General features: G+C 40.5%; 1 protein-coding gene and 1 pseudogene across 1 annotated transcript; both read left to right on the plus strand.

Annotated features, from left to right (window-relative positions):
* The first annotated feature begins 471 nt into the window (after positions 1–471).
* Positions 472–3,525, plus strand: LOC473544 (melanoma-associated antigen B10-like). Its single transcript, XM_528915.6, has 2 exons — positions 472–1,523; positions 2,026–3,525. The coding sequence occupies exon 2, from the start codon at positions 2,075–2,077 to the stop codon at positions 3,116–3,118; it is 1,044 nt and encodes a 347-aa protein (XP_528915.3). The 5' UTR covers positions 472–1,523; positions 2,026–2,074; the 3' UTR covers positions 3,119–3,525.
* Positions 3,526–24,556: 21,031 nt separating this feature from the next.
* LOC107970946 (melanoma-associated antigen B10-like) lies at positions 24,557–25,627 on the plus strand (annotated as a pseudogene).
* Positions 25,628–26,272: the final 645 nt, after the last annotated feature.

The raw sequence follows: 26,272 nt of genomic DNA on the forward strand, positions 1-26,272 counted from the left end.
CGATATCCAGCCGTGGGGTCGCAGGAAGTGAAAGTGTCTGAGAGCGCTGGCGTCCAGTCGCCTGAGGGAGGAGTTCCAGATCCTGCCTGAAATTAAGTAAGGACCCTGAGTTAGGTGTGGGGGACCACCCACTCCAGACTAAAGGGGCTCTGAGAGAATTCCGTCCCTGCTTTCAGCTTCCATAGAACCCAGACAGGACTCTCTGATGTAGCGACCCCTGAATACCTTTTAAATAGTCCCTGAGGAGACTGGGCGGGTGAAAGTATTGGACTGAGGAGACTGGGCGAGTGAGGGTATCGGACTAGCGTGTGGGCTTCAGACCAGCAGAGGGAGAGTTCCCAGGCCCTAACAGGAGTAAAGGCAAAGACCCTGAAAGAACAGGAGTAAAGGGAGTCCCCCTCGTCCGCCCCGTTTTCAGAACAGAGGGGCCTCGCAAAGTCCCGCCCTTGCGGTCAACCTTGGGGAGGCCCCAGATGGGGGCGGAAGGACCTGAGGCACACGGGCTTTCGCCTGTTGTGTTTGAGGGAAGTGTTGGGGTGAGGCCGGGTAGCATCACTCACTTAAGTCGAGGGAGGAGCTTTGAGCCCTGCCTAGAATTAAGGTAAAGACCCGGAGTTAGGTGTGAGGGGACCACCCACCCCACACTAGAGGGGCTCCCAGAGAGTTATTCTCCTGCTTTCAGCTCCGATAGAACAAAGACAGGAATCGTGGGAGGTAGCGACCTCTGAGTACCTTCTAAATGCCCCCCAAGGAGACTGAGCCGGTAAGGGTATTGGACCAGGGTGCGGGCTTCAGACCAGCAGAGGGAGAGTTCCCAGCCTCTAATAAGAGTGAAAGGGAAGACCCTGAGTGAGATCTGAGCCGACCCCCGAACCCCCGAGCAGAGGGGCCTCACAGAGCCCTCGCCATACACTCAGTCCTGAAAAGCTAAGGTGAATGAAGGTGCATTGATGCAAGGAACCCTGACTTCTGCCTCTGGTGTCTCAGGGAAGTGAATGCCTTGGAATGGGAGCAGAGTGATGTCAAGTCAGTAGTAGCAGGATGATTTCCAGACCCTGTTAGGGGTTAAAGTGAGAATATTGAGTGAGGTCTCAGGGAACAACCCACCCCTAACAAAGGGAGCTTCACAAAGCCGCACCCCTGCTGTCAGCCCTGGGAGGCTTTGGGCAAGGCACTCCCTCATGTTGTACTTATCGGGGGCTGGGTGGGAGGGTGATCGGGGAGATGAGGTCTTTAGTCTGAGAGGGGCAGCTTTGTGGCATTAGAGGGAGGAGGCCCATAGTCTTCTGGAAGTCTGTGTGTGGACACTGAGTAAGGACTGAGAGGACTACCCACCCCGGAACAGCAGGGAGTCACAGAGCCCTATCCAGACCTTCAAACCTGAGTGAACCTGAAGGAGATATATTAGGCTGTGGTCTGCCAAATATTCTCATTAGGGCTTTCAAGGATGTGAAGGCTTTGCCCAGAGGAGATCGCTCTAAAGTCAGCAGAGGGAGGAGTCCCAGGCCTTAGCAAAAGCAAAGGTGAGATCACTAAGCGAGGACTGAGAACACTAATTACCCCAGGATAGAGAGTCCCACAGAGCTTGGCCTGTGCTTTCATCTGTCTCTGTGTCTCCAGCAGGTGTGGTCAGATGAGGTTTCCCTGAATTCACCTTCTGGGATCACAGAGAGATGAGGGCTTTGAAGTGAGGGGTCAGCATCAAAGTAGTAGATCAGAGGGACCCCAGGTCATAACAGAAGTGAGATAATGATCCTTAATGTGAACTGAGAGAATGACCTCCTGCCCCAGAACAGAGCCACTTCTCTAAATCCCAGTAAGTCCTAGGCATATCTGGCAAGTAGTGACAACCTAAGCCTTAGTTAATTCCACAGGTTCTTAGGGAACAAGCAGATCAGGGAATAGGAGCATTACGGGATTCCTAGAGCAGTGACTTCAAGGAAAACTGCTGAGGTGGCCTTCAATAAAGTCACGGAGGTGTCTCCCAGTTGAAGTGACCCAACCATCTCATCCTCTTTCCTCTAGGTCACAGAGCTCACGTGTCTAACTGTCTACTACCCTGTCTTAAGTCATCATGCCTCGGGGTCAAAAGAGTAAGCTTCGTGCCCGTGAGAAACGCCGTCAGGCTCGAGAAGAGCCAGAGCCTCTGATGGGTGCTCAAGCCACTGCAAGAGTGGGAAGAGAATGTTCCTCCTCTTCCTCTGCTCATTTCAGGAGTACCATCCAGAGCTCAATTGCTGCCAAGACAACCAGCAATCCCCACGGGCCTCAGAGAGCCACATGCACCACCACTACTGCTGCAGCTGTTTCATATGTAAGATCTAATGAAAGCACCAACAACCAAACGGAGGAAAGACCAAGATCCTCACAGGCCCTGGCTGCCAATGAGCACATGACCAGAAGCCCTCTAGATGAGAAGGTGTTTATTTTGGTGCATTACCTTCTGTACAAGTATCAAATGAAAGAGCTTATTATAAAGGCAGCTATGCTGAAAGATATAGTCCAAATTCCCAGGAGATACTTCAGTGAGATCCTGGGGAAAGTTTCATATCACCTGGAGATGGTCTTTGGACTTGACCTGAAGGAAATGGATCCAGATAGGCACATCTATTTCCTTATCAACACACTGGTACCAACCCATGATGCAAAGTTGAGTGATGACAGACGTGTGCCCAGGACTGGCCTGCTGATGACTATCCTGGGTGTGATCTTCACAAATGGTAATTGTGCCACTGAGGAACAAATCTGGCAGGTATTGAATGTGATGGGGTTATATGAGGGGAGAAGGCACTTCATTTTTGGGGAGCCCAAGAAGATCATCACCCAAGATTTTGTGAGAGAAAATTACCTGCAGTATCAGCAAGTACCCGACAGTGATCCTCCGCGCTATCAATTTCTATGGGGTCCACGAGCTCATGTAGAAACCACCAAGATGAAAGTCCTAGAGTTTTTAGCGAAGATCCACAATACTGTCCCCAGTGCCTTCCCAACCTGGTATAAAGAGGCTTTGAGAGATGAGGAAGAAAGAGCTCAAGTCAGACTTGCAGCAAGGGCTCACATTAGGGCTGTGGCCAATGCACGTTCCAAGGCCATATTTAGTAGATTCTCCCACCCCTAGCAGAACTCAAGACATTTTTCACCTTGTGGTTGAAAGGAAAAGTCCACATTCTAAGCTGTGGAAGGTCAGGGTGGGACTGGAGGCAACACAGTGTATAACATGTTTGTTTTCTTGTTCTGTAATAAGTTCCTGGATAGTTTTTTCAAAATATTGTTCCTTTTATCAGAAGGTTTGAGTAACTTTAGAAACTAAGTTTATGAATGACATTACTTAAACATTGCTGTGAATGTAAGAGTAAGAGTTTTATTATTTTGTGAAACAAATTAGGAACATTCCATTTTAGTTGTTTGAAACAAGATATGGCAGTAAATTTGGTATTTTTTTTTCGGAAAGGTGAAAGGACGCAGAATTGTAATAGTTGGGATCAAAAGTGGAGAAAAAATAAAAGACTGTAAATTGTTGGTTTCATTTATCACTTTTAGTCTTTTTTTTTTTTTGTAAAATCCATTTGTATATACATACCTGGATATACTTAGTTTATTCAAGAATGTAGGAGAAATTAAATCATAATAAATCAGACCTCCTTCTCAGGGGTTTATTTTTTTCCCCAAATAATAATTGAGCATCTGCTCTGGATGGCTTGTGTTAGTACTTGCAGTGCTAAGATAAACAAGAATCATCTATACCCATAGAAATGAAAAGACTTGGAGTAGCTAACATGAAAGGAAGATGGTGAATGGCTTAGTTCAGATTGCTATCACAAATTATAGATTGGGTGGCTTAAAGATCAAACATTTATTACTCATAGTTCTGGTAGTTGGAAGTCTGAGATCGAGTTTCCAGGTCAGGTTCTCAGTAAAGGCTCTCTCAATGCTTAACAATCTTCTCTTTGTATCCCCACATGGTAGAGAAAGCTGTGGTCTCTTCATCCCTTTATAAGAGCACTCATTCATGAAGGCTGTACCCTCATAACCTAATTACCTCCCCAAGACCCCACCTCCAAATACCATCACATTGGGGATTCAGGGTTCAACATGTGAATTTTGGGGGGACACAATCATTCCATCCATAGCAGTGAGACAATCTAACCAAAAGGACAAGTCAAAAGAAGGTGTGAGGACTTTGGGGTTTCAGATGAGCAGCTGAGTGTAAATGCCCTGTGGCAAAGGGTTGGGGTTGGGAAACTGCAAGTCCTTCAATGTGACATAATCTTAAATAAGCTGAGTTGTGGGTCAGATGAGCCTCTGAGAGTGGTGGGCAGAGGCCAGCACCTCAGATGGTGTGTCTCAGACTTGAGAAGGCTGGAATGGAAAATTGCTTTTAGTAGTCACCTTTAGGTCACAAATGAACCGGAGAGAAATCTCCGCCTAGTGCACAAATGGAAGACGTCCTGTGCTCTTATCTCAGTGTGGGTGAACGCAATGCACAAAAAGATGATTTAACAAGGTGCACGAAAATGTGATTTACACCTATTACCACAAGGGAGGGTCTCAGGAATAATGGTGATACTCATATAAGAAGCTCAGAAGCCACTGTGCTGGCAATCTGCAGTGATTTGGGAGAGGCACAGCCCATCCATTAAATGGGCATTTCAACTAGGTTATTTTGTATATAATTTGGCAAACTATAAACTAAAACTGGATTTTTATGGGGTGAAATAATTGCAAATACATGTGGTTTGGAGCGAAAGGCAGTTGGAAGGGAGGGACTGAGGTAGACCTTGACACAATTTCTAGGAGCTCTGAGTTGCATCAAACTGGATAAGACTCCCCCATACCAACAACAAATAACATAACCTCAAAAAAGTTGTATAGCGTGTAACTTAGTTTAACCTGCTAAGCAACATTTTGGCTGATTTGTTGTGCTATATGCTAGTGGGCTGCAAATTATCTGACAATTCCTGGATAAAACAAAGCAAACAAAAAGAGGGAAAATTGGTAGGTTTGGGGGTCAATATAAACATAATAATAACCGTAATTTATTAAAATCCAATATAAGGTAGTGTGCCAGATGCCTTGCATAAGTTAGATACATTCCAACATTCGTACTTTACAGTACGGTATACTGAGAAGCCAAATACATGAGCCAGGGAGCAAGAGGACTGTTTATCAAACCAACTTCACAGATGAAGAATTTGAGGCTCATAGAACTGCAGTTTTCCCGAGTTTCCCTGACTTGCAAGTGATAATACTGGGACCAGACCCCTATTCTGAATTCGTCTAGAGTCCACATTGTTCCCTCTCCTTGACTAAGCTGACTTGTGTCTCTTAATTCATTTCTCTTCTCACTACTGCACTATGTCTCTGGGCAATGAAAAGAAGGAACCTGGGGCCAATGTACTAAATCCAGATGTAATAAATAATGGAGAAAATGAGAATTGAACACCATTTGGAGACTGCCTGTGGGCCTCATTTCATAGGGCCCATCCACCCCTAGCTCCAGGGTTCTTTGGGAACTGATTTTGCCCAGGTGCTGGCAGATGGGACCAGATCCAGCACTTCCCAAATTACACTGTTCTTTCCTTGAGTCAGCCCCTGTGAGTCCTTGTGCCCAAATCTGGATCCTTACCTGCTGTCCAGCTCTTCCCTGCTTCCTTCCATGAAGGCTGCACCCTGCTCGCTATGGGAAAGAAAGCCCAGAATAACTTTCCTTCCTTTCTCCTGACTTAGAGCTTTCCAACTCCCTGCAGATGTCCTCTGTTTGCCACATCACTCAGCTTGCAACTTCTGATAACAACAGCCCCTTCCATGTAATTGTTTACTTAAGCAGTGAACGTTATGTACCTGCTTATCTGTTTTGGGTGCTTCCACTCCAACCAAACTTTTTTCCAAATTTGCTTGTGAGTTGAGTCAGATTTGAAACAAAATCTGCTGGTTCTTGGCATATAACTCTGAAGCTAAAGATTTTAGACAGAAAATTGGATGACAAAGACAGGAGAGTTTAATCTGGTGACCTATTTGAGACTAGGCACTGATGAATGAGCTTAACCAAGTGGCCAAAAACCAAAACCTCCCATATAAGTGGTAAATGAGGAAGGATCAAGGAAGTCACTGTCTAGCAACCATCTAAAAAGACTGGACTCTAACAAACCCTGTAGTCCTTCCAGGAAGTTGTGGTAGATTTCTCTCAATGCAGTAACAAATTACTGCAAATTTAGCATTTTACAACAACACACCTTTATTATGTCACATCTCTGGGTGAGAAATCCAGGTTGGCTCTGCTGATTTCTCTGCTCTGGGTTTCACAAGGCCCATACCAAACTCTCAGAGCCTGTACTCTTATTGCAAGGTTCTGAGATGAATCCCCTTTAGAACTCATTCAGGTTGTTGGCAGATTTCAATTTCCTGCACTTGTAAGACAAAGGCCCTACTTTCTGACTGCATTCGTCTATGGCAACCATAATTTCTTGAGACCTTTCTCTATTCTTTGCATTTATCTTGTGTCAGCAATTGCAGGTTGAATCCTTATTACACTTGCAATCTTTCTAACTTCCTCCTCTGCTGTATCTCTTTTCTACTTCTATCCGGAGAACATCCTCTGTGTGTAAGAGCCCATGTCATTAGATTGAGCCCTCCTTGATAATTCAACATAATGTACCTAATTTAATAGTGGTTTCCCAAAGGAATATAAATCATTCTATTATAAAGACACATGCACGTGTATGTTCATTGTGGCACTATTCACAATAATAAAGACATGGAATCAACTTAAACGCCCATCAATGATAGACTGGATAAAGAAAATGTGGTACATATACACCATGATATTCTATGCACCATGTATACCATAGTATTCTACGCAGCCATGAAAAAGAATGAGTTCATGTCCTTTGCAGGGACATGGGTGGAGTTGGAGGTCATTATCCTTAGCAAAGTAACACAGGAACAAAACCAAATGCCACATGTTCTCACTTACAAGTGGGAGCTAAATGATGAGAACACATGGACACACAGAGGAGAACAACACACACTGGGGCCTTTGGAGAGTGGAGGGTGGGAGGAGGGAGAGGATCAGGAAAAATAATTAGTGGGTACTAGACTTAATACCTGGGTGATGAGATAATCTGTACAACAAACCCCCATGACACAAGTTTACCTATGTAACAAATCTGCACTTGTATCCCCGAACTTAAAATAAAAGTTAAAAAAATAAAATAAAAAGTAGTTTAATAATCTTAATAGATCTGCAAAATGCCTTTGTCACGTAGCATAACATACACATGGTTTTCAGGGATAAGTGCATATATACACTTTTGTAGCAATTATTCAGTCTACCAACACTGTAGAAAATGTTTCCCTAGCCTTCTAGAGTTTATGAGAAATGTAAAAATAATCTCCATGTTTCAGCTAACTCTTGTCTGCATCTGCCCCAAGGGAAAATCCTGGTTTTTCACTGTGTGTAAAGACACCTGTATAAGTGTTCAGGCATATTCATCAAGTGATAGATAGAAGACACTCCGAAATTATGATTTTGATCATGTAGTGAAAGGAAGAAAGAAATGCTCAGTATACTGAGACTATTGTAAAGGTAAGTGGAGAACGGTGCTACTGAGTAAAGAAGGGTAAACCATAGTTGTTGGTAATTCTTAAAGAGTCCTTTAGAAAGTTAGCATAATTGTGGCAGGGCACGGTGGGTCATGCCTGTAATCCCAGCACTTTGGGAAGCCAAGGCGGGCGGATCACCTGAGGTCAGGAGTTCGAGACCAACCTGGCCAACATGGAGAAACCCTGCCTCTACTAAAAATACAAAAATTAGCTGGGTGTGGTGCTGCATGCCTGTAATCCCAGCTACTTGGGAGGCTGAGGCAAGAGAATCGCTCGAATCTGGGAGGCAGAGGTTGCAGTGAGCCGAGATCATGCCACTGAACTCCAGCCTGGGCAACAGAGAAAGACTGTCTCAAAAAAAAAAAAAAAAAAGAAAGAAAGAAAGAAAAGAAAAGAAAAAAGAAAGTTAGCATAATAGCATAATACATGAAAAGATCTATTACATAGTAGGCACTAGAAAAACTTAGCCAGTTGCAACGCAATTTTGGCCTTCTCAGAAACTTCTCCATGAATGAAGAAGACTTTTATACAAATTGTGAAAGTTACACCTCGCTGATCACCCACTATGTAACTGTTTATGGAAAGTTTGCAAGTGTTGTCCTTCCTGGGAGGAGGAGACTACATTCCCAGTTCACTTATAGTCAGGAAGAGTTATTTGACTACCCTTGCAACTGACATATAAAAAGAAACAGTGCTGCTACATTGTAGTGCATTGGCGAAACTACAATAAAAACAGCCTGGATCCCTGGGTTGCCTAACAGTGGAATCCCTCTGTTAACCCACATCAGATTTTAAGTGCATGAGACAAAAGCTTTTCTTGTGCTAAGGCTTTCAGATTTTAGGCTTCTTCCATTAAATCCTCTTGCAGTTATCGTATATGAACAATACACAGGTACTATTTCTGTCTTATTGAAACATTTTAATTACAAAAATAATAGTGCATACATTCATGATGCAAAAAAAAATCTGACAATATGGCTAAATCACAACCCCTTTCCTTACTGCATTCCTCCAAAATTCAGTTCCCCTCAGAAATAACCACAATTCAAATTCTTGTGCATATTATTTTAAAATATATTTTAGGCTTTTCCTTAAATCGATATACTAGACAAAATACATTGTATGTTTTTAATGTACCTGGACAAAGATGTACATATTCTTTTGCCTCTTGCACTTGTCACTTAATGAAATAAATGCTGAATCATTCTGTGAGAGCACCTATAGATATGTCTCATTCTTTTAACTACTTCCTACAATTCCAAAATGTGTATGTGTCATAATTGATTTAAAAATTCTCCTCCTGATGGACATGTAAGTTGTTTTCCATTTTTTGCTATGACTAATAAAATTGATATCAACATCACTGAACATAAATTATTGGGCAAATGTGGGTGTTTTCTTGTAGGAAAGACATGGAAAACTGAGAATTGAATTAAAGTGGAAATAGTGTGATGATTGTAAGCTTTTATGAATGTTGCTGAAATTCCATTCTGATAATGCTATACCAATTTATATTCTCGTGTATTAATGTATGTGAATATCTTATACTCTCACAGGAATTTTACTTGATCAATTTTAAATTTATTCATTCTTTTGGGTGAAAATACATTCTTACTGTTATTTTGTATTTCCGTGTTTTCTAATTATGGTAATCCAAAATTAATTCAACCCCCTATCTTTACAAAGCAGGGTTTCTGCAGTGATGTCTTCTGTACTAGGATACCTCTGGGCAAGCTTTAAAATTCTGAAATGTCAATGAAAATTTCTTTTTACTTTGAGAAGCACGGCTTTGGTCAGAATGACTAAGTCCCAGGAAATGTCCAGAGAGGGCACTTTCAGTTAGTGAGAAACATCAGGAGGGAGACAGAATAATTTCCAGAGTCCATGAGAAAGACCACATGCTAAACCAAGCTCAGGGAGCCTAGGGCAGACTGACAGTCAAGGATCTGTATGCAGAGTTCCGCATTTCGTTGAGAATGAATCAGAAAATGAAAAGGTGTGGAATCTTGGAGGGTCCTGAACAACTCACGCGAGCAGCTTGACAAATTTCTGAATCATTTTTACCCATCTGAAGTTGTAGAGTGATCTGAGTGGGAAGATCTATTGTAGAAAATCACCACAGACATGCCTGATACCTTACCCTAACTTACAATCTGCCCTACTCACTGTCAGGCAAAGTATAGCTAGCTCCCCTGTGTCACTGAATAACGTTCTTGATGGAAACTGGGAGAGATTTTCACTATTCTGGTGGGCTGTACTTCTTTGCCACTGTACTGCAGCTGTGAGCTGCCTTGATTCCTGCTGGAGAAGGGCATTTCTTCTCTTGTACACAGTACCCTTCCACCATTGGGGTTGGTGCTATGTGTATGGGAAAGACGGCAAATGATGACAGTTGAAATAGGCCAGGGAGTACCAGAATAATGGGAGAGGGTGTGTAGCTGCAAGCAGTGGAAAATTGGAGGGGGAATTCCCTGAGGCTAAGTACCTCAGTGACTCTGCAAATAAAGGTTTCAACGTGGATATGTCTTGAGAAAAAGATCTCGATGCTCTCCCTACCTCTGACTGTCTCCCTTGTTTCCCAAGTTATTTGCTGCCACAGGGCATATGTCCTGTGGCTCTGTTAAGTGGTCTGTGTTGCCACCGGATACTGCCTAGGGTAGGAGGCTGGCCCCAGGCATAAACATCTTGCAGGATGGGTGGAGGATTACTGCAGATGATGCAGTTCATTGTCAAACTGACTGGGGGTGATGGTGATATGTGTGTTCACCAGTGCCCAGTTCTCCCACTCAGCCCCCTCTGCTTGAGGGCCTCCCATGGCTGACAGAGGGCAGAGTTCTGTGGAGTTGATTGAATTAAAATGTAAAAAATATCTGTACCAGGCATTCTCAACATTTTCAAAAGATCTGTAATAAATTTTATTACCTTTTACTGAGAAGTGAAAGCACTGGGCCAGGGTATCAGCTTCAGGTCAGCAAAGGGAAGAATTCCAAGCCTCAGCAGAAATAAACATGAGGACCTTGAGGAAGGTCTGAGGGAACCACTTAACACTGGAACATACTGCCCCGCCCACAGGCTCCCCCTAACCCCCCCATCCCTGCACCCCTGGGGTCAGCCTCAGGAGCTCCAGGCATGATTGTTAAGTACAGGGGCCCCTTAACTAAACTAAGTACAGGGGGTTGGGAAATGGCAGTGATTAGAAAGACGGGGAGTTAGCCTTTGTCTAAGGCTGGCTGATTCAATTCAGCAGAGAGCACAGTACTGTCCAGTAGTTCTTTCAAAACATGAGTAATGCAGGTACTTCCTTGTCTAGAACAGAGGAGGTCAGCTTGGAGCACCACCCCTTCCATCAGCCCTGGGAGGCACTAAGCAGGGGACACAGGAAGTAGTTTCTCTTTTCTTCCACCTTGCCTCTGACACCTCAGGGCAGTGAAGGCTTTGATATGCGTGAGGAGGCATCGGGTCAGCAGATGGAGGAGTCCAGGCCCTGTTCTAGGCAAGATAAGTACTCTGAGTGAAGTTTGAGGGAACCACCCACCACAGATTGGAGGGACTCCCACAGAGTCCAACCCCTGATTTCAGCCCTGTTAGATCCCAGACAGGGATCATTTGATTTAGTACCTTCTGAATTCCCTCAGTGAGGACTCTGGGAGCTGAGAGTCAGCAGATGGAGGCGTCCAGGCTCTGCCACACATTAAGGTAAGGATTCTGAGTAAGGTCCGAAGGAACTTCCCACATCAGAACAGCAAACTCCACAGAACTCTGCCCCTGCTGTCAGCCGTGGGAGGCCCCCAAGCAGAGGGGGCTGAGTGGGAGAACTGGGCACTGGTGAACACTAGTTAAATGTGCCGCAAGTTGCAATATTCATGCAATGTTTAAACCCTTTCTTTAAAATAAAATTAAAATTGTTTTATATTTAGAGAAAAGTTGCAAAGATAAGACAGAGTTCTCTTACACTCAATATTCACTTTCCCCTATTGTCATTGAGGGTGGACTATCCACACAAATTATTTGGAATTCTTCTTTAGAAAAGATTTACCAGACGCGGTGGCTCACACCTGTAATCCCAGCACTTTGGGATGCTGAGGGGGGTGGATCACGAGGTAAAGAGATCAAGACCATCCTGGCCAACATGGTGAAACCCTGTCTCTACTAAAAATACAAAAATCAGTTGGGCATGGTGGTGCACACCTGTAGTCCCAGCTACTCGGGAGGCTGAGACAGGAGAATCACTTGAACCCAGGAGGTGGAGGTTGCAGTGAGCTGAGATTGCACCACTGCACTCCAGCCTGACAACAGAGCAAGACTCCGTCTCAAAAAAAAAAAATTGCATATTCTCCTTGATTTACTTATTCAATCATTTATTTATATCAGTATGAACTTGTGGATATTTATCTTATACCCCAGGTTATAATCCAGTATTAGGTTACTTTATTAGATCAAAATGTTTCATTGGTGCCGCAGTCTTACTTCTAAGCCTTCTTAGCAGCTAGATATTGGAAAACTTCTGTATACTAAATGTATATGAACATAGATCTATAATTATTTCAATATTTATCCATCTGTACCTATATTAAGCTGAACATTACTCTTACTGATGTTTCTAGCTCTATTCTAGTATCACATAATTCATTTTAGCCATCCCCTCTACTTACCTCCATAACAAAATTGGCCCCAACTGTCCAGCATCTGTATACATAATTATTTATATAGTCCTAGAATATTGATTTCAGATTGTTGGCCTTGTGAGAAACAAGTATAATGTCTTTGTACAGTTCCTTTTTTTTCTTTAGTCTTACAGTCTCCACTCATTTCCAAAGTTACTTAGGTCAGCACTTCTTTTTCCCTATTACTTTCAGTGACATCATTTTATACACTTTTAATACAGCTAGATTCTTTTGTTGCAGTCTGCATTCCATGCTCCGATACCCAGATTTTTAAATTGATTTTTATTTGTATACATTAATGTTCACTCTTTGTATTATAATGTTCCATGGGCTTTGAAAAATTCAATCCGTCTCATATCCATCATTACAGTATCATACAGAATAGTTTCACTATCATAAAAAATTCCCTGTACTTCATCTATTCAACCACTCCCCACAATCCCCTGAAAGCTACTGAATCTGTTATTGTCTCTGTAGTTGTGCCTTTCCTAGAGTGTCACATAAAGTTTACAACATGTAATATTTTCAGATTGGCTCATTTCACTTACCAATATACATTTAAGATTCATCTATGTTATTGTATGGATTTATAGTTGATTGCTATTTATTGCTGAATGGTATTCCGTTGTATGCATGCACCACAATTTATTCATTCACGTATTAAGGACATCTTGGGTTCTGGTAATTATGAATAATGCTGATATAAGCATTTTTGTGCAATTATTTGTGTTGACGTTAAGTTTTCACGTGTTTGGTCAGCTGGACCATGTAAGACTAGGTTTAACTTTATAAGAAGTTGCCAAACTGTTTCCAAAGTGGCTGTACCATTTTGCATCCCTACCATCGATGTGTGAAAGATCTAGTTGCATCCTCACCAGTAATTGATATTTTAGCCCTACTAATATGTGTGTACTAGTAAATAATTGTCTTAGTTTGTATTTCCTTAATGAAAAATTATGTTGTGCATCCTTTCATATGCCTGTTTGCCATAGAAAAATCTTCTTTTGTGAAATATGTTTTCATATATTTTACCTATTTAAAAAATAACGTTGTGTATCAGTATCCTAGGACAACTATAACAAACTGAGTGACTTACAACAAAATAAATATATTCTCCCGCAGATACGGAGGCCAGAAGTCTGAAATCAAGGTGTCAGAAATGTTGATTCTTTCTGGAGGCTCTCAGAAAAAATCCATTTAATGCCTTTCTCCTACCTTCTGATGGCTACCCAGCAATTCTTCACATTCCTGACTTATAAACCCATCACTTGCATCTGTCTTTACCTTCATATAGCCTTCCCTTCTGTGTGTCTGTGTTTCAAATCTCCCTTGATCTTTCTTCTATGACACTTGTCATTGGACTTATGGTTCAACCTAAATCAAAAACAATGTCTTCTTGAGATCCTTAACCTAATTACAGTTGCAAACTTTCCAAAGAAGGTCACATTCACAAGTTCCAGGAGTTAGGAGATAGACATATCTATTTGAAGTCACCATTCAACCCACTACTGGTTGCTTGTTTTATTATTTTTGAAGTTGTAGAGTTCTTTATGCATTCTGGATACCAATCATTTATCGGTGATATGATTTGCAAATATTTTCTCCCAGTATTGTATTTTTATTCCCTTAACGGTGTCTCTCACGGAGCAAAACTTTTTAACGTTAATAAAGTCCAACTTATCAGTGTTTTTTCTTTTATTAATTATGCTTTTGGTATTGTATATATTAATAAAACTCATTCCAAAACCCAAACTCATAGATTTTCTCTTATGTTTTCTTCTAGAAGTTTTATAGTTTTGCATTTTGTTTTACGACTATAATCCATTTTGAGTTAATTTTTTGTGTAAGGTCTCAGTTTAGTGTCTAAGTTAATTTTTTTCCATATGGATATCCAACTGTTCTAGCACTATTTGCTGAGAAAAAAATGATCATTTTCCATTTATTTGCCTTTGCACCTTTGTGAAAAATCAGTTTGCTGTATTTGTGTGAGCCCATTTCTGGGCATCTTATTCGCCATTCTATTTGTTCTTTCTTTCACTAACACTATAATGTCTTGATTACTATAGCTTTATATTAAGCCTTTAAATCACATAGTATGAGTCTTCAAACTTTGTTCTTAGTCAGTATTGCATTGGCTATTCTAAGATCTTTGTTATACCATATCAGAGTCAGTATGTTGCTGTCTACAAAAAACTTGCTGGGATTTTTAGTGGAATTGCATTGAGTCTATAAATCAAGTTAGAAAGAATTGACATCTTAACAATAGTGAGTCTTCCATTCCAGGAACAGAAAATACTGCTCCATTTATTTAAATCTCCCTTGATCAGCGTTTTGTAGTTTTCTGCATATGGATTCCGTACATATCTTATTAGACTTATACCTAAGTATTTCTGTGTGATTGTAAATATTTTTGCTTTTTAATTTCTGATTCCAATTCTCTATTGTTGGTAAATGGCAAAGTGATTATAATTACTTGTTTCAGAAAGGGTTTTTTTTTAGATTCTTTGGGTTTTCTACATAGGCAATCATTTCCTCTGCAAAAAAGACAATTTTTATTTATCCTTCTCCTATATATATAATTTTTATTTACTTATTTTTCTTGTCTTGTACTAAATAGGGCTTCTATTATTATATCGAATAGGAATAATGAAAAATCAACCTCGTCTCATTCCCAATCTTAGGTGGAAAATATTCATTTTCTCATCATTAGGTATGGTGTTAGTGATAAGTTCTCTTATATACCCTTTATCAAATTAAGGGAATTCCCTTGTATTATTAATTTTTAGATGTGGTAAGTATAAATTGGTATTAAATTTTTCAAATTATTGTTTTGCATGTATTGATATAATTACATTTATTTTATATTCAATCTGTTAATATGAATTGCACTGATTGATTTACAAATATGGACTCAGTCTTGCATTCTGGGACTGAGCCCTTCTTGGTCATGATGTGTTTCATTCTTTTTACATATTTCTGTATTCTATTTGCTAATATTTTATGAAAGATATTTTTTATATTCGTGAGTGATATTGGACCGTTGTTATTTTTCTAGTAATGTATTTATTTGGCTTTGGTATTAGAGTGATGATAGCCTCATAAAAAGAATTGAGAATTTTGTCTCTTCTATTTACTGGAAGATATTGTGGATTATTGGTATTTTCTCTTCCTTAAATGTTTGGTAGAATTCATCCAAGAAAACCATCTGCACCTGGTGATTATTTTTAAAGAAAGTTTTAAACTACTGATTAAATATCTTTAATAGATACAATACTGTTCAGGTTATTTATTTCAACTCATGCGAATTTGGGTAGTTTGTGTCTTTCAAGGGATTAACCCATTTCGTCTAAGTTATCAAATCTGTAAGCAGAGTTGTTTGTAGTATTCCATTAATACTTTTTCAATGTTTATAAGATCAGTTGTGAGTTGTGATGACCCCCTTTTATTCCTGATATTGGTAGTTTATGTCTTCTCTCTCTTTCTTGCTAGAGGCCAATAATTTATTAGGTTATTTTGATGATGTTATCGCTTTTCTCTATTGTTTTCTTGTTTTATTTCTGCTCTGTATTTTTATTTGTTTTACTTCTGCTTCTTTTAACAAATATCCACTTTCTTCTATTTATTTTTCATTTGCTCCTCTTTTTATGGTTTCCTATGGTAGAAGCTTAGGTTATTTACTTTAGATATCTCTTCTTTTCTGATACATGAATTTGATCTTCTAAATTTCTCTAGAAAAACTACTTTAGCAGCAATCCACAAGACTTGGTTATTTGGATTTTCATTTTTATTTAGTTCAAAATATTTTTAGATTTCTCTTGAAACTTCTTTGACCTTTGGGTTGTAGAGAAGTGCGTTGTTTAATTTACAAATATTTGGGAACTTTCCAGCTATCTTTCTGTTATTGATCTCTGATATAATTATACTGTTATCTGAGAACACACTTGGTGCAATTTATATTTTTTTTAAAAAAATTGTTACTGTGTGTTTTATGGCCGAGAATGTGGTCTACTTGGTGGATGTCACAGGTGAGCTTAAGAATAATGTGTATTCTGCTGCTGTTGGTTGGAATACTCTATCATGTCAGTTAAGTCACGTTGGTTATTAGTACTCTTCATGTCATCTATATCCTTGCTGATTTTCTGTCTGCCGTCTATAAATTACTGAAAATGTATTAAATATACTATAATACTATATCTTTTTACTTCAATCAATTTTTGCTTCATGTATTTTGATGCTCTGTTAGATGCATACACATTTAGAGTTGGTGTGTCCTTTTGGGGAATAGACCCCTTTATCATTACATAATTTCCCTCTTTGTCCCTGATAATTTCCCTTGTTTTGAAATCTGTTTTGTCTAAAATTTCTGTAGCTATTTTAGGTTTTATTTGATTAGTGTTGTTATGGTATATCTGTCTCCATCCCTTTACTTTTTTTAAACTGACTTACTGTGAAATATATTTTATTGAATTTCAAAGTAGCGTTCCTACATGAGAATTTTTTTTAAAAGCTAAAATCAAGTTTTACAAGCATGCATTACAAGACAAACCATGAACAACGCTGGAACAGACATCAATTCATACCACAGCCTATATGAATGTTTTTCTGTTTTTTTGTTTGTTTGTTTGTTTTGTTTTGTTTTTTTTTTTTTGAGATGGAGTCTCGCTCTGTCCCCCAGGCTGAAGTGCAGTGGCGCAATCTTGGCTCACTGCAAGCTCCGCCTCCCAGGTTCACGCCATTCTCCTGCCTCAGCCTCCCGAGTGCTGGGACTACAGGCGCCTGCCACCACGCCCGGCTAATTTTTTGTATTTTTAGTAGAGACGGGGTTTCACCGTGTTAGCCAGGATGGTCTCGATCTCCTGACCTCGTGATCCGCCCGCCTCAGCCTCCCAAAGTGCTGGGATTACAGGCGTGAGCCACCGCGCCCGGCCTCCTTTTTTTTTTTTTTTTTTTTTGAGATGGAGTCTCGCTCTGTCTCCCAGGCTGAAGTGCAGTGGCGCAATCTTGGCTCACTGCAAGCTCCGCCTCCTGGGTTCACGCCATTCTCCTGCTTTAGCCTCCTGAGTAGCTGGGACTACAGGCACCCACCACCACGCCAGGCTAATTTTTTTTTTTTTTTGGATTTTTAGTAGAGACGGGGTTTCACCGTGTTAGTCAGAATGGTCTCGATCTCCTGACCTCGTGATCCACCCGCCTTGGCCTCCCAAAGTGCTGGGATTACAGGCGTGAGCCACTGCGCCCAGCCATGTTTTTCTATTTATTACAGTCATACACTAACAGTAGCAAAACAATGATCACAGAATAAAATCATAAATGTCATAAGTGAGTTCTGACTAGGCTCTGACAAGTCTGTCATTCTTTTCTTGACAGCCGGATAAGCAACAGAACTTAATTGCTTAATCAAAAAACGTTAAAGATCTTTATGTAGCTGGAAATGACTACAATTGAAGACCCATTTCTAGCTACCTATCATATTTGCCTAGCAGGTTAATTTCAACATCAAAGAAAGTCATCTGGCTGGCTGTACCATGCATTGGCTAACGGGACAAGTTTGCTGTGTTTTTTGTTCAGCTTGATATATTTCCTGGCTTGTCCTTTTCTTCCCTGCACCTTGGTCTTGAGCATTCTGAGACTCAGTCAGCTGAGAATAAAGGGAACCTACCAGCCAGTTGAGAGGTATGTTGTTAACAACATAATCTATCACATCATCTCAAAACTCCTTCCTTTTCTGCAGGTGACCCTTTTTTGAAGTGAGGAGGTCATTGGACACTTTCTTGAAGGAGACAGCATTGTGGAACATTAAATAGATGTCACTAGTCATCACCTCTAAATTGTTGGCCTGATCTTGGGTGTTCTAAGGTAACCCTTGAATGTTGGACAAGGAAGGTGTGGCAGATGATCTGGAGCTGTTAGGTTGTGGGCAATAACCATTGTACAGGGACTCTGTGCTAAAAATAAGACAAGAAATTTGTGAATCCAATGTGTTTTAGTTCAATTATAGTACAAATTTAGTTCAAATACTGTAAGCTGGCTATTTGCCCACCATATATGTGGATTTTCTTTGCTTTTTAAAAACTGATACATTTTATATTTAGCACAGTTTTAGGTTTATGGAAAAACTGAGCCAGAAATATCATTTCCATTTATTTACCCCTTCCCCTGTCACACGCAGTTTTTCCTACTGACATCTTGCATTAGTGTGGCACATTTGATACAATTAATTAATGAATATTGATAGATTATTAACTAAAGTCCATAATTTACATTAGGATCCGTTATTTGTGTTGTGCAGTCCTACAGGTTTTGACAAATGTATAATGTCATGTATCCACCATTAAAGTATCATACAGAATAGTTTCACTCCCCTAAAAATCCCTTACCCCTTTTCTTTTAACCTGAGTGTTAATATACAAAGTAGATTTATCAACAGCATATGGTTGAATCTTTTATATTTTTGTATCCAATCTGACAAATTTTTCCTTTAGCTATTGTGTTTAGAGCATTCACATTTAAAGTGATTATTAATATAGTTGTATTAAAAGGGTCTCACTCTGTCGCCCAGGCTGGAGTGCAGTGACGTGATCTTGGCCCACTGCAACCTCTGCTTCCTGGACTCAAGCGATTCTCCTGCCTCAGCCCCCCAAGTAGCTGGGACTACAGGTGCAAACTACCACTCCCGGCTAATTTTTCTATTTTTTGTAGAGATGGGGTTTCACCATGTTGCCCAGGCTGGTCTCAAACTCCTGAGGTCAAGTGATCTGCCTGCCTCAGCCTTCCAAAGTGTTAAGATTACAGGCGTGAGCCACCACACCCAGCCTTAAAATCTGTTCTTTTATATCTGTTTTCTATCTGCTGCATTTTTTTTCTATCTGCTTTTTTTTTTTTTTTTTTGCATTGTCTGGTTATACTTGAGCATTTTATATGATTTTATTTAATCTCTTCTTCTGATAAATACTTCATACTTAAAATTTTTCAGTGGTTTTCCTAAGGTTTACAATATATGTTTTTAAATAACTTAAGCCCACATTCAAATAACACTACACTGTTTAACATGTAGTATACCTTCCTTATAACAGTATGTTTCCAGTTTCTCCCTCCATCCCTTGTAACACTGTTGTCATTCATTTTACTTATCCATATGCTATAATCAACCCATACATTGTTACTATTAATGCTTTAAAGAAATAATTTTTAAAGACTGACAAAAAAATAAATATTTCGGTTTACCCGCATTTATTCCTTCTCTGATGCTCATTTATGTTCATCCACATTTATGACCTATATCAGTTTCCTTCTGCATGATGAAGTTAACATCTTGCACAGCAGGTATGCTGGCAATGAATTGCTCCAGTTTTTGTCTGTCTGAGAAAGTCTTTACTTTTTCTTCTCCTTTGAAAGATAGTTATGTTAGATATAGAATTCTTGGTTTGAACTTTTATTTCTTTTAACACTTTAAGGATTTCACGTTATTCTGTTCTTGCTTGCCTGGTTTCCGATGAGAATTTTGCTATAATTTTAATCTTTCTTTTCTGTAGGAAAGTAATTCCAGTCCACTTTCTTCATAATTTTTGTCTTTTTTTTCTGCAGTTAAAATATGATATCCTAGGTATAATCTGTTAGAGTTGCTCTTTATCTTGCTTGGTGTTCTCTGAGCTGACTGGGTCGTCTATGCTTTGTTGTCTGTCACTGATGATAGAAAATCCTTCGACACTATCATGACAAGTATTTTTTTCTGCCCCATTCTTTCTTTATTTTCCTTCTGACATTCTAATTACTTGTATTTATACCTTTTTATATTATCCCATGGTTCTTGGATATCCTGTTAATTTTTAATTCTTTTTATTCCCCTTTCTGTTTCATTTGGTGAGGTTTTTACTAACCTATTTTCAAGTTTAGTAATTATTTCTTCAGCTGTGTCATGTTAACTAATAAGCCTGTCAATAGCACTCTGCATTTCTCTTATTGTATTTTTGATTGCTAGCATTTAGTTTTTATTCTTTCCTATAGTCTTCATCTCTCTGCCAACATAATCCCCGTTTGGTCTTGCATGTTATCTGTTTTTTCAATTAGAGCCCTTAAAATTCTAATCATACCTATTTAAGTTTTCTTGTTTGATAATTTAAACATCTGTATCATGTTTAAGTCTGGTTCTGATACCTGCTTTGTCTCTTTAGATTGTTTTCTTTCTTGCTTTTTGGTATGCTTTATAATTTTTTGTTGAAAGCCAGACATATGTCAGTGTTAGGTACCAGGGAACACATGCTTTTAGTGTGATGATTGATATTAACATGGTTAGGAGTTGGCTTGTGTTTAATGTTTGTTATAGTATAGGTACTAGAGGCCTCACATTCCTCTAGTGTCTTTGATTTTTTTATCCTCTCTTTGCTTTAGGGTTTCTCTTTGTATTGGTCCTCAGAGAGCAGCTGTGTTTTGCAGATCTTTCAGCTGTAATCCACTGTTAGTATACTAGAGGTTTGTTTCTGTGGTGGTAGGATGTGGGAAAAAGAAAGTGTTCTATAATTTTTTAAAAAATTAAATCTTAGTATTTTAGTAATCCTGCTTTTAGGGGGAATGATCACAAATATTTCCGTCCCTCCTCCAAGAGTATTAACACCCCACCCACCCACTCCAGCCCTTTGCTTCCTTACCTGGTTGCATCATTACCAATCTATTTTTTTTTATCCTCGTCACATGTTGACTATGTTATTTTTTTTTTATTACATAAGACAGGAAGGCTGAAAGGAGCTATAGTGGGGTGGAAATTAATTCCCTTAGGTGGGATAAGGTTTCTGTGTTAGTCTGGAGAATAGACCTCTGTAATATGGAAGGATCTGGAAAGATTATATAATGGTTATTCTTCTCCTTCCCCCTGCCAGAACCACCAGGGGATTTCTCTCAGGTCCTCATTGTGAGAACCTGGTGGAATTCCTGGAGGGAAAGGCTGCATTAGTGTGGTCCCTTCTGTGATAGCAACCCCTACGTGTTTTTTTGCAATCTCACACTAGTCTGCATTCAGCCTATAGCAATTTGTCAATATTACTAATGAACTAATTGGTTCCACTGTTATGGCTTTCAGTAGCTTCTGCTCCAGGTAAGCAAATAACTGTAATTATTTGAATGTGCCTGTCTCTTCAGATTTCAGGGTAGCAAGTTGCTTTGTGACTTCTTTGACCTCAGTTCTCTGTTGGGTCCAAGGAAAGTCATTGGTTTTCCATTTTTCCAGCTATTTCTTGTTGTAAAGATAAAAAAGATAACTCCTAAGCCCTTTGTATGTTGGTGCTAAAACCAGAAATCCTTAAATCCTTTATTTTGATATTATTTTACACTAGTGGAAATTGCAACCATAGTACAGAGAGTTACTATGCGCCTTTCTCCCACCTTCCTCTGACGATACCAACTTATGTAATAATAGTCCGATTATGAAAATGCAGAAAATGACATTGGTATAATATGATTAACTAATCTAAAGTCTAACTTGGATTTAAACACTTTTAGCATGTAATCATTGCTTTTGTTGTTTTGTTTCATGTTCTTTTGTTTGGTGTATAGTTTTATTGAATAGAAAGACTAAATAAGGACACCCCAAGAATAGATCACATGAGCCAGTTTCACTCACACAGAGGCATCTATCCTAAATAAATTCATAACATATTTAATGTAAGAGTGAATAAGTAGGCTGTATCCAAGAAATGCAAAAATGATATAACATTAGGAAAAAATGGTTGATTGGGATTTATCTACAATGATAGATTAGAGGAGAATGGCATTTGATCATTTCCTGGGTACAGAAAAAGCCTTTGGAAAAAAATATTTAACACTGATTCATGGTATAAAATAAAACAAAATAACATTAGAATAGGATTTCCATTTCCTAAAATCTACAGAAAACTTACAGAAAGGTGAAATGTTAAAAGCATCCCCATTAAAATGAGGACCAAGACACAAATGTATGGTAGCATCTCTACTGTTTTAAAGTGAACTGAAATACATAACCAGAGCAATAAAAATATTAAAATAAAAGGTGCGAATATTGAAAGGACAGAGATAATAAATGGTGACAATATGCTCTTCTAATTAGAAAATCCAGATGATCCAGTGCACAAAATACTCAACAAATAACAGACTTCAGAAAGCTGTTGTATATATCACTATGGCAAACTCAGGAGCCTTGACATACAAAATCAATAAGTAATAAGAACAAATAACTGAAACTATCTCAACCATAATAGCAGCAAATATCCAAATTTGCCTAAAAAGAAACCTAACAAAAATGTACACAGTCTTTTTGCAGGCCACTATAAAAATCCCAAATAAATAGATCAGTGTCCTGTGTTTACTTATGGGGAAAAGAATATTACGAAGATGCCAATCCTCCTTAAATTATTTACAGATTTACTGCCAGCTGTGGACTGAATTGTATCCTCCTCAAAATTCATATGCTGAAGCCCTAATGCCCAATGTGACATTATTTGGAAATAGGACCTTTAGGGAGATAATTAAGTTTAAATGAGGTCATAAGGGTGGGGCCCTAATCCAAAAAGACTGGTTTTTAAGAAAAGGCAGAGAAACCAAAGTTCTCTTTTTGCAAGGACATAGAGAAGAATCCATGTGAGGACACAGCAAGAAGACAGCTGTCTGCTATCCAAGAAGAGAATCCACAGCAGAAACCAACCCTGAGGACACCTTAATCTTGGACTTCTAACCTCCAGAACCTGGAGGTAAATAAATTTCTAGGTTAAAAAAAAATTACGTTGTTTAAGCCACACAGTCTATGTTATTTTGTCATGGCAACCTGAGCAGACCAATGCACTACCTTACATGTAGCATTCAAGATGGCAACCAGAATTTGGCTAGTATTTTCCAAAATCAACCCTGGAGAAACTATAGAAAGAACGAGAGCACAGTATCAACAACAGGAAAGAAGCAAAAATGAGAAATTCCTGAGGGACAAGAAGTCTGGGTTGAACCATTACTTATGTGTGGGAAACAGGTGGGGGCATACCCTCAAGTGGAAACAGGGTCCGTAGCCGGAAATAGAAGCAGATGACAGAATTAGTTGGAGGAAAGATTTTGAAGTTTGGCCCTTGCTTCTTCCCAGTGTGCCTTGAGACAATGAATTTATATTGCTTCACTGAATAATACAATCTGAGATGGCGCCTCAGACCCTGTGTGTCAGTACCATATGGTAATATCACGACAGCACAAAAGTTTGGGTTGGCTGAAACAGCATGATTCTAGAAGCTGTGCTTAATAACCACCCAAAACTGGGATGCTGTTTTGTGGTGCAGCTTCCCCATATGTATCTAGCCTGCGACTTTGACCCATTCTCAAGGTTTTCAGTATGGAAACGACCCAGAGCTTTCAGGGAGTAGGTATTTCCCACAAAGCCTTTAATGAAAAAGCCAGGAGAACTCCCTACTCCTCCCCTCCCCCAACACCCAGGGTGGAAATCTGATAGGACAACCTACCCCAGAGGCAAGGAGCCCAGCTAGTGCTGAGCCCCAGCCCTGCTTTCACTCCTGGGAGGCCCAGGGCAGAGCTATCAGCATGAGATACCCTCTGACTTCCACCTCAAGGGTCTCAGGAAGATGAGACCCGTAGTCTGAGGAAGCCAGCCTAGGCTCTTCAGAGGAGAGAGGTGATTTGGAGGAACAAAGGCCCCCCACTTCCTCCCCTCCTCTTTATAGTGTTAATCTCCAGAGCTCTCCTAGTACTGGGCCAAGTTGCAAATCTCCCCTGGGCCTGAGGAAGGGCTCAGAACCGGAATCCACTCTGCCCTGACCCCACCCCTCCAAGCTAAGTAGCTCCAGGCATGGCTGTTAGGGCCACCACACTCTCATTTCTGCTTTGGGGTCTCAGGAAGTGAAGACTTTGATCTGAAGCTGGTGGATTCCGGTAAGCAAAGGGAGAAATCCCAGTCCAGTAAATCTCAACCTCACAACAGAGGGTGGTCACACAGATGTCAGACCCCTGCAGTCTACCCTGGGAGGCCCCAGGCAGGGCTTTCAAGCTGAAGAGCCACTTCTTTGCCACCGGGGATCTTAGGGAGGTGGGAGCCTTGGTCTAATGGGGGTGGGGCTGAAAATCCTAATAATCTAGGATAGAGGCGCAGTCCCATAGAATCCTTTTCTTGTTATTGGCTCTGGCAGGCCCTAGTAGGAGCCTGTAGAGGTGGTTTTGGTTAAAACCCACCTGGTCTCTCCCTGCTGAAGGTGTACACACCATCTCATTCTCCCTCTTCCAGGTGTGTGAATTACTTGCTCTCTTGCCTATACTTCCTGCCCAGAGTAATCATGCCTCGGGGTCAGAAAAGTAAGCTGCGTACCCGTGACAAACGCCGGGTACCCGTGACAAACGCCGCCAGGCTCGAAGTGAGACCCAGGATATCTGTGGTGCTTAGGCCACTGCAGCCGGGGAAGAAAGGCCCTCTACTTCCTCCTGTCCTCTTTATGGTGTTAATCTCCAGAGCTCCCCTGGTGCTGGGCCAAGTAGGAAATCTCCGGGCCTTCAGAGAGCCCCATCCACTACTAGTACTTCTGCAAGTGTTTCATGCACAAAATTTGATGAAGGTGCCAAGAGCCAAGATGAGGAAAAACCAAGCACCTCCCAGGCACCACCCACCACTGATCTTTTGAGCACAACCCCTCTAGACCAGAAGGCAATGTTGTTGGTGCAGTTCCTGCTGCGCAAGTACAACATGAAGGAGCCCATAACAAAGCATAACAGCTGAAGTATGTCATCAAAAAGGACAAGGCACACTTCCATGAGATCCTCAAGAAAACCTCTGAGGTCATGGTGCTGGCCTTTGGCATTGATGTGAAGGAAGTCCATCCAACCAGGCACTACTATGCCCTTATCAGCAAATTGAATCGCACCTGTGAGGCAAGACTGAGTGGTGAGGAGATCACGCCCAAGACTGGCCTCCTGATGACTATCCTATGTGTGATCTTTATGAAGGGCAACTGTGCCACTGAGGAAGATATCTTGCAGGTGCTTAATGTAATGGGAATAGATGCCAGAAAGAACCACTATTTCTATGGGGAGCCCAAGAAGCTCATCACCCAAAATTTCGTGTAAAGGGAAGATACCTGGAGCGCCGGCAGGTACTCAACAGTGATCCTGTGCGGTATGAATTTCTGCGGGGTCCCAGAGCCCATGCAGAAACCAGTAAGATGAGAATCCTTGAGTTTTTGGCCAAGATCCATGATACTGTCCCCAGTTCCTTTCCATCTTTGTATGAAGAAGCTTTGCGAGATGAAGAAGAGAGAGTCCGAGGCAGATTTGCAGCTATGCTTCCTACTAGTGCCAGGGCCAGTGCACGTTCCAGGGTCAATTCCAGCAGCTTCACCCCTAGAGAAGTCTGAAGCACTTTCCTCACTTTGAAGAGAACACTCAATCTTTTAATTAGTGGGGGACCCTGGCGGTGTTAGAGGGAACATAGTACGTATTATATCTGTATTCCTGTTCTACGTGAGTAACTTGTACACTTATCTTTTGTTTTCGTTGAAAGTTTTCAAATGTTATTTATTTTATAAAAAGATTAATTAGCTTTAGAATCCAGCTGTATGAATAATATTGGTTACATATTTAATGTTGTTTACGACACTTTAGAGTTAAGAGGCTTTTTTTAAGTCCCTCAAGGGGAGATAATTTTAAGTTAAGCTGGGTGGCGGATCAGAGGAGGGTATGGGAGTGGTGAGAGGGGCAGGATCCTTGGTGGTGTGTCTCAGAGTTAAGAGACAGTCTGGAATGGAGAACTGCCTTTAGCTTTTGGCTTTTAGCAGTTCTCCACCTAGTGCAGGGATGGAAAATGCCCTGTGCTATTGTCCCAGTGCAAAAACTAGGTGTTCTACGTGTTTCATCTCCATCCAGTTTCTGAGAAATAAGGGTGATGCCCTCAAGGGAGGTGGGATGCCCAGAGGCCATTGTGTTGGCACTTTTTGCCTTGGGTTGGGGAGTGCATTTGAAGAGCATTTTAACTAGGTTAATTTCAGTATAATTTGGAAAAT

The sequence above is a fragment of the Pan troglodytes genome, chromosome X (genome assembly GCF_028858775.2).
Source record: "Pan troglodytes isolate AG18354 chromosome X, NHGRI_mPanTro3-v2.0_pri, whole genome shotgun sequence".
Classification (NCBI taxonomy): Eukaryota; Metazoa; Chordata; class Mammalia; order Primates; family Hominidae; genus Pan; species Pan troglodytes.

Excerpts from the sequence above, each read along its gene's own strand:
- LOC473544 (XM_528915.6), top strand. The coding sequence starts at position 2,075 with ATGCCTCGGGGTCAAAAGAGTAAGCTTCGTGCCCGTGAGAAACGCCGT.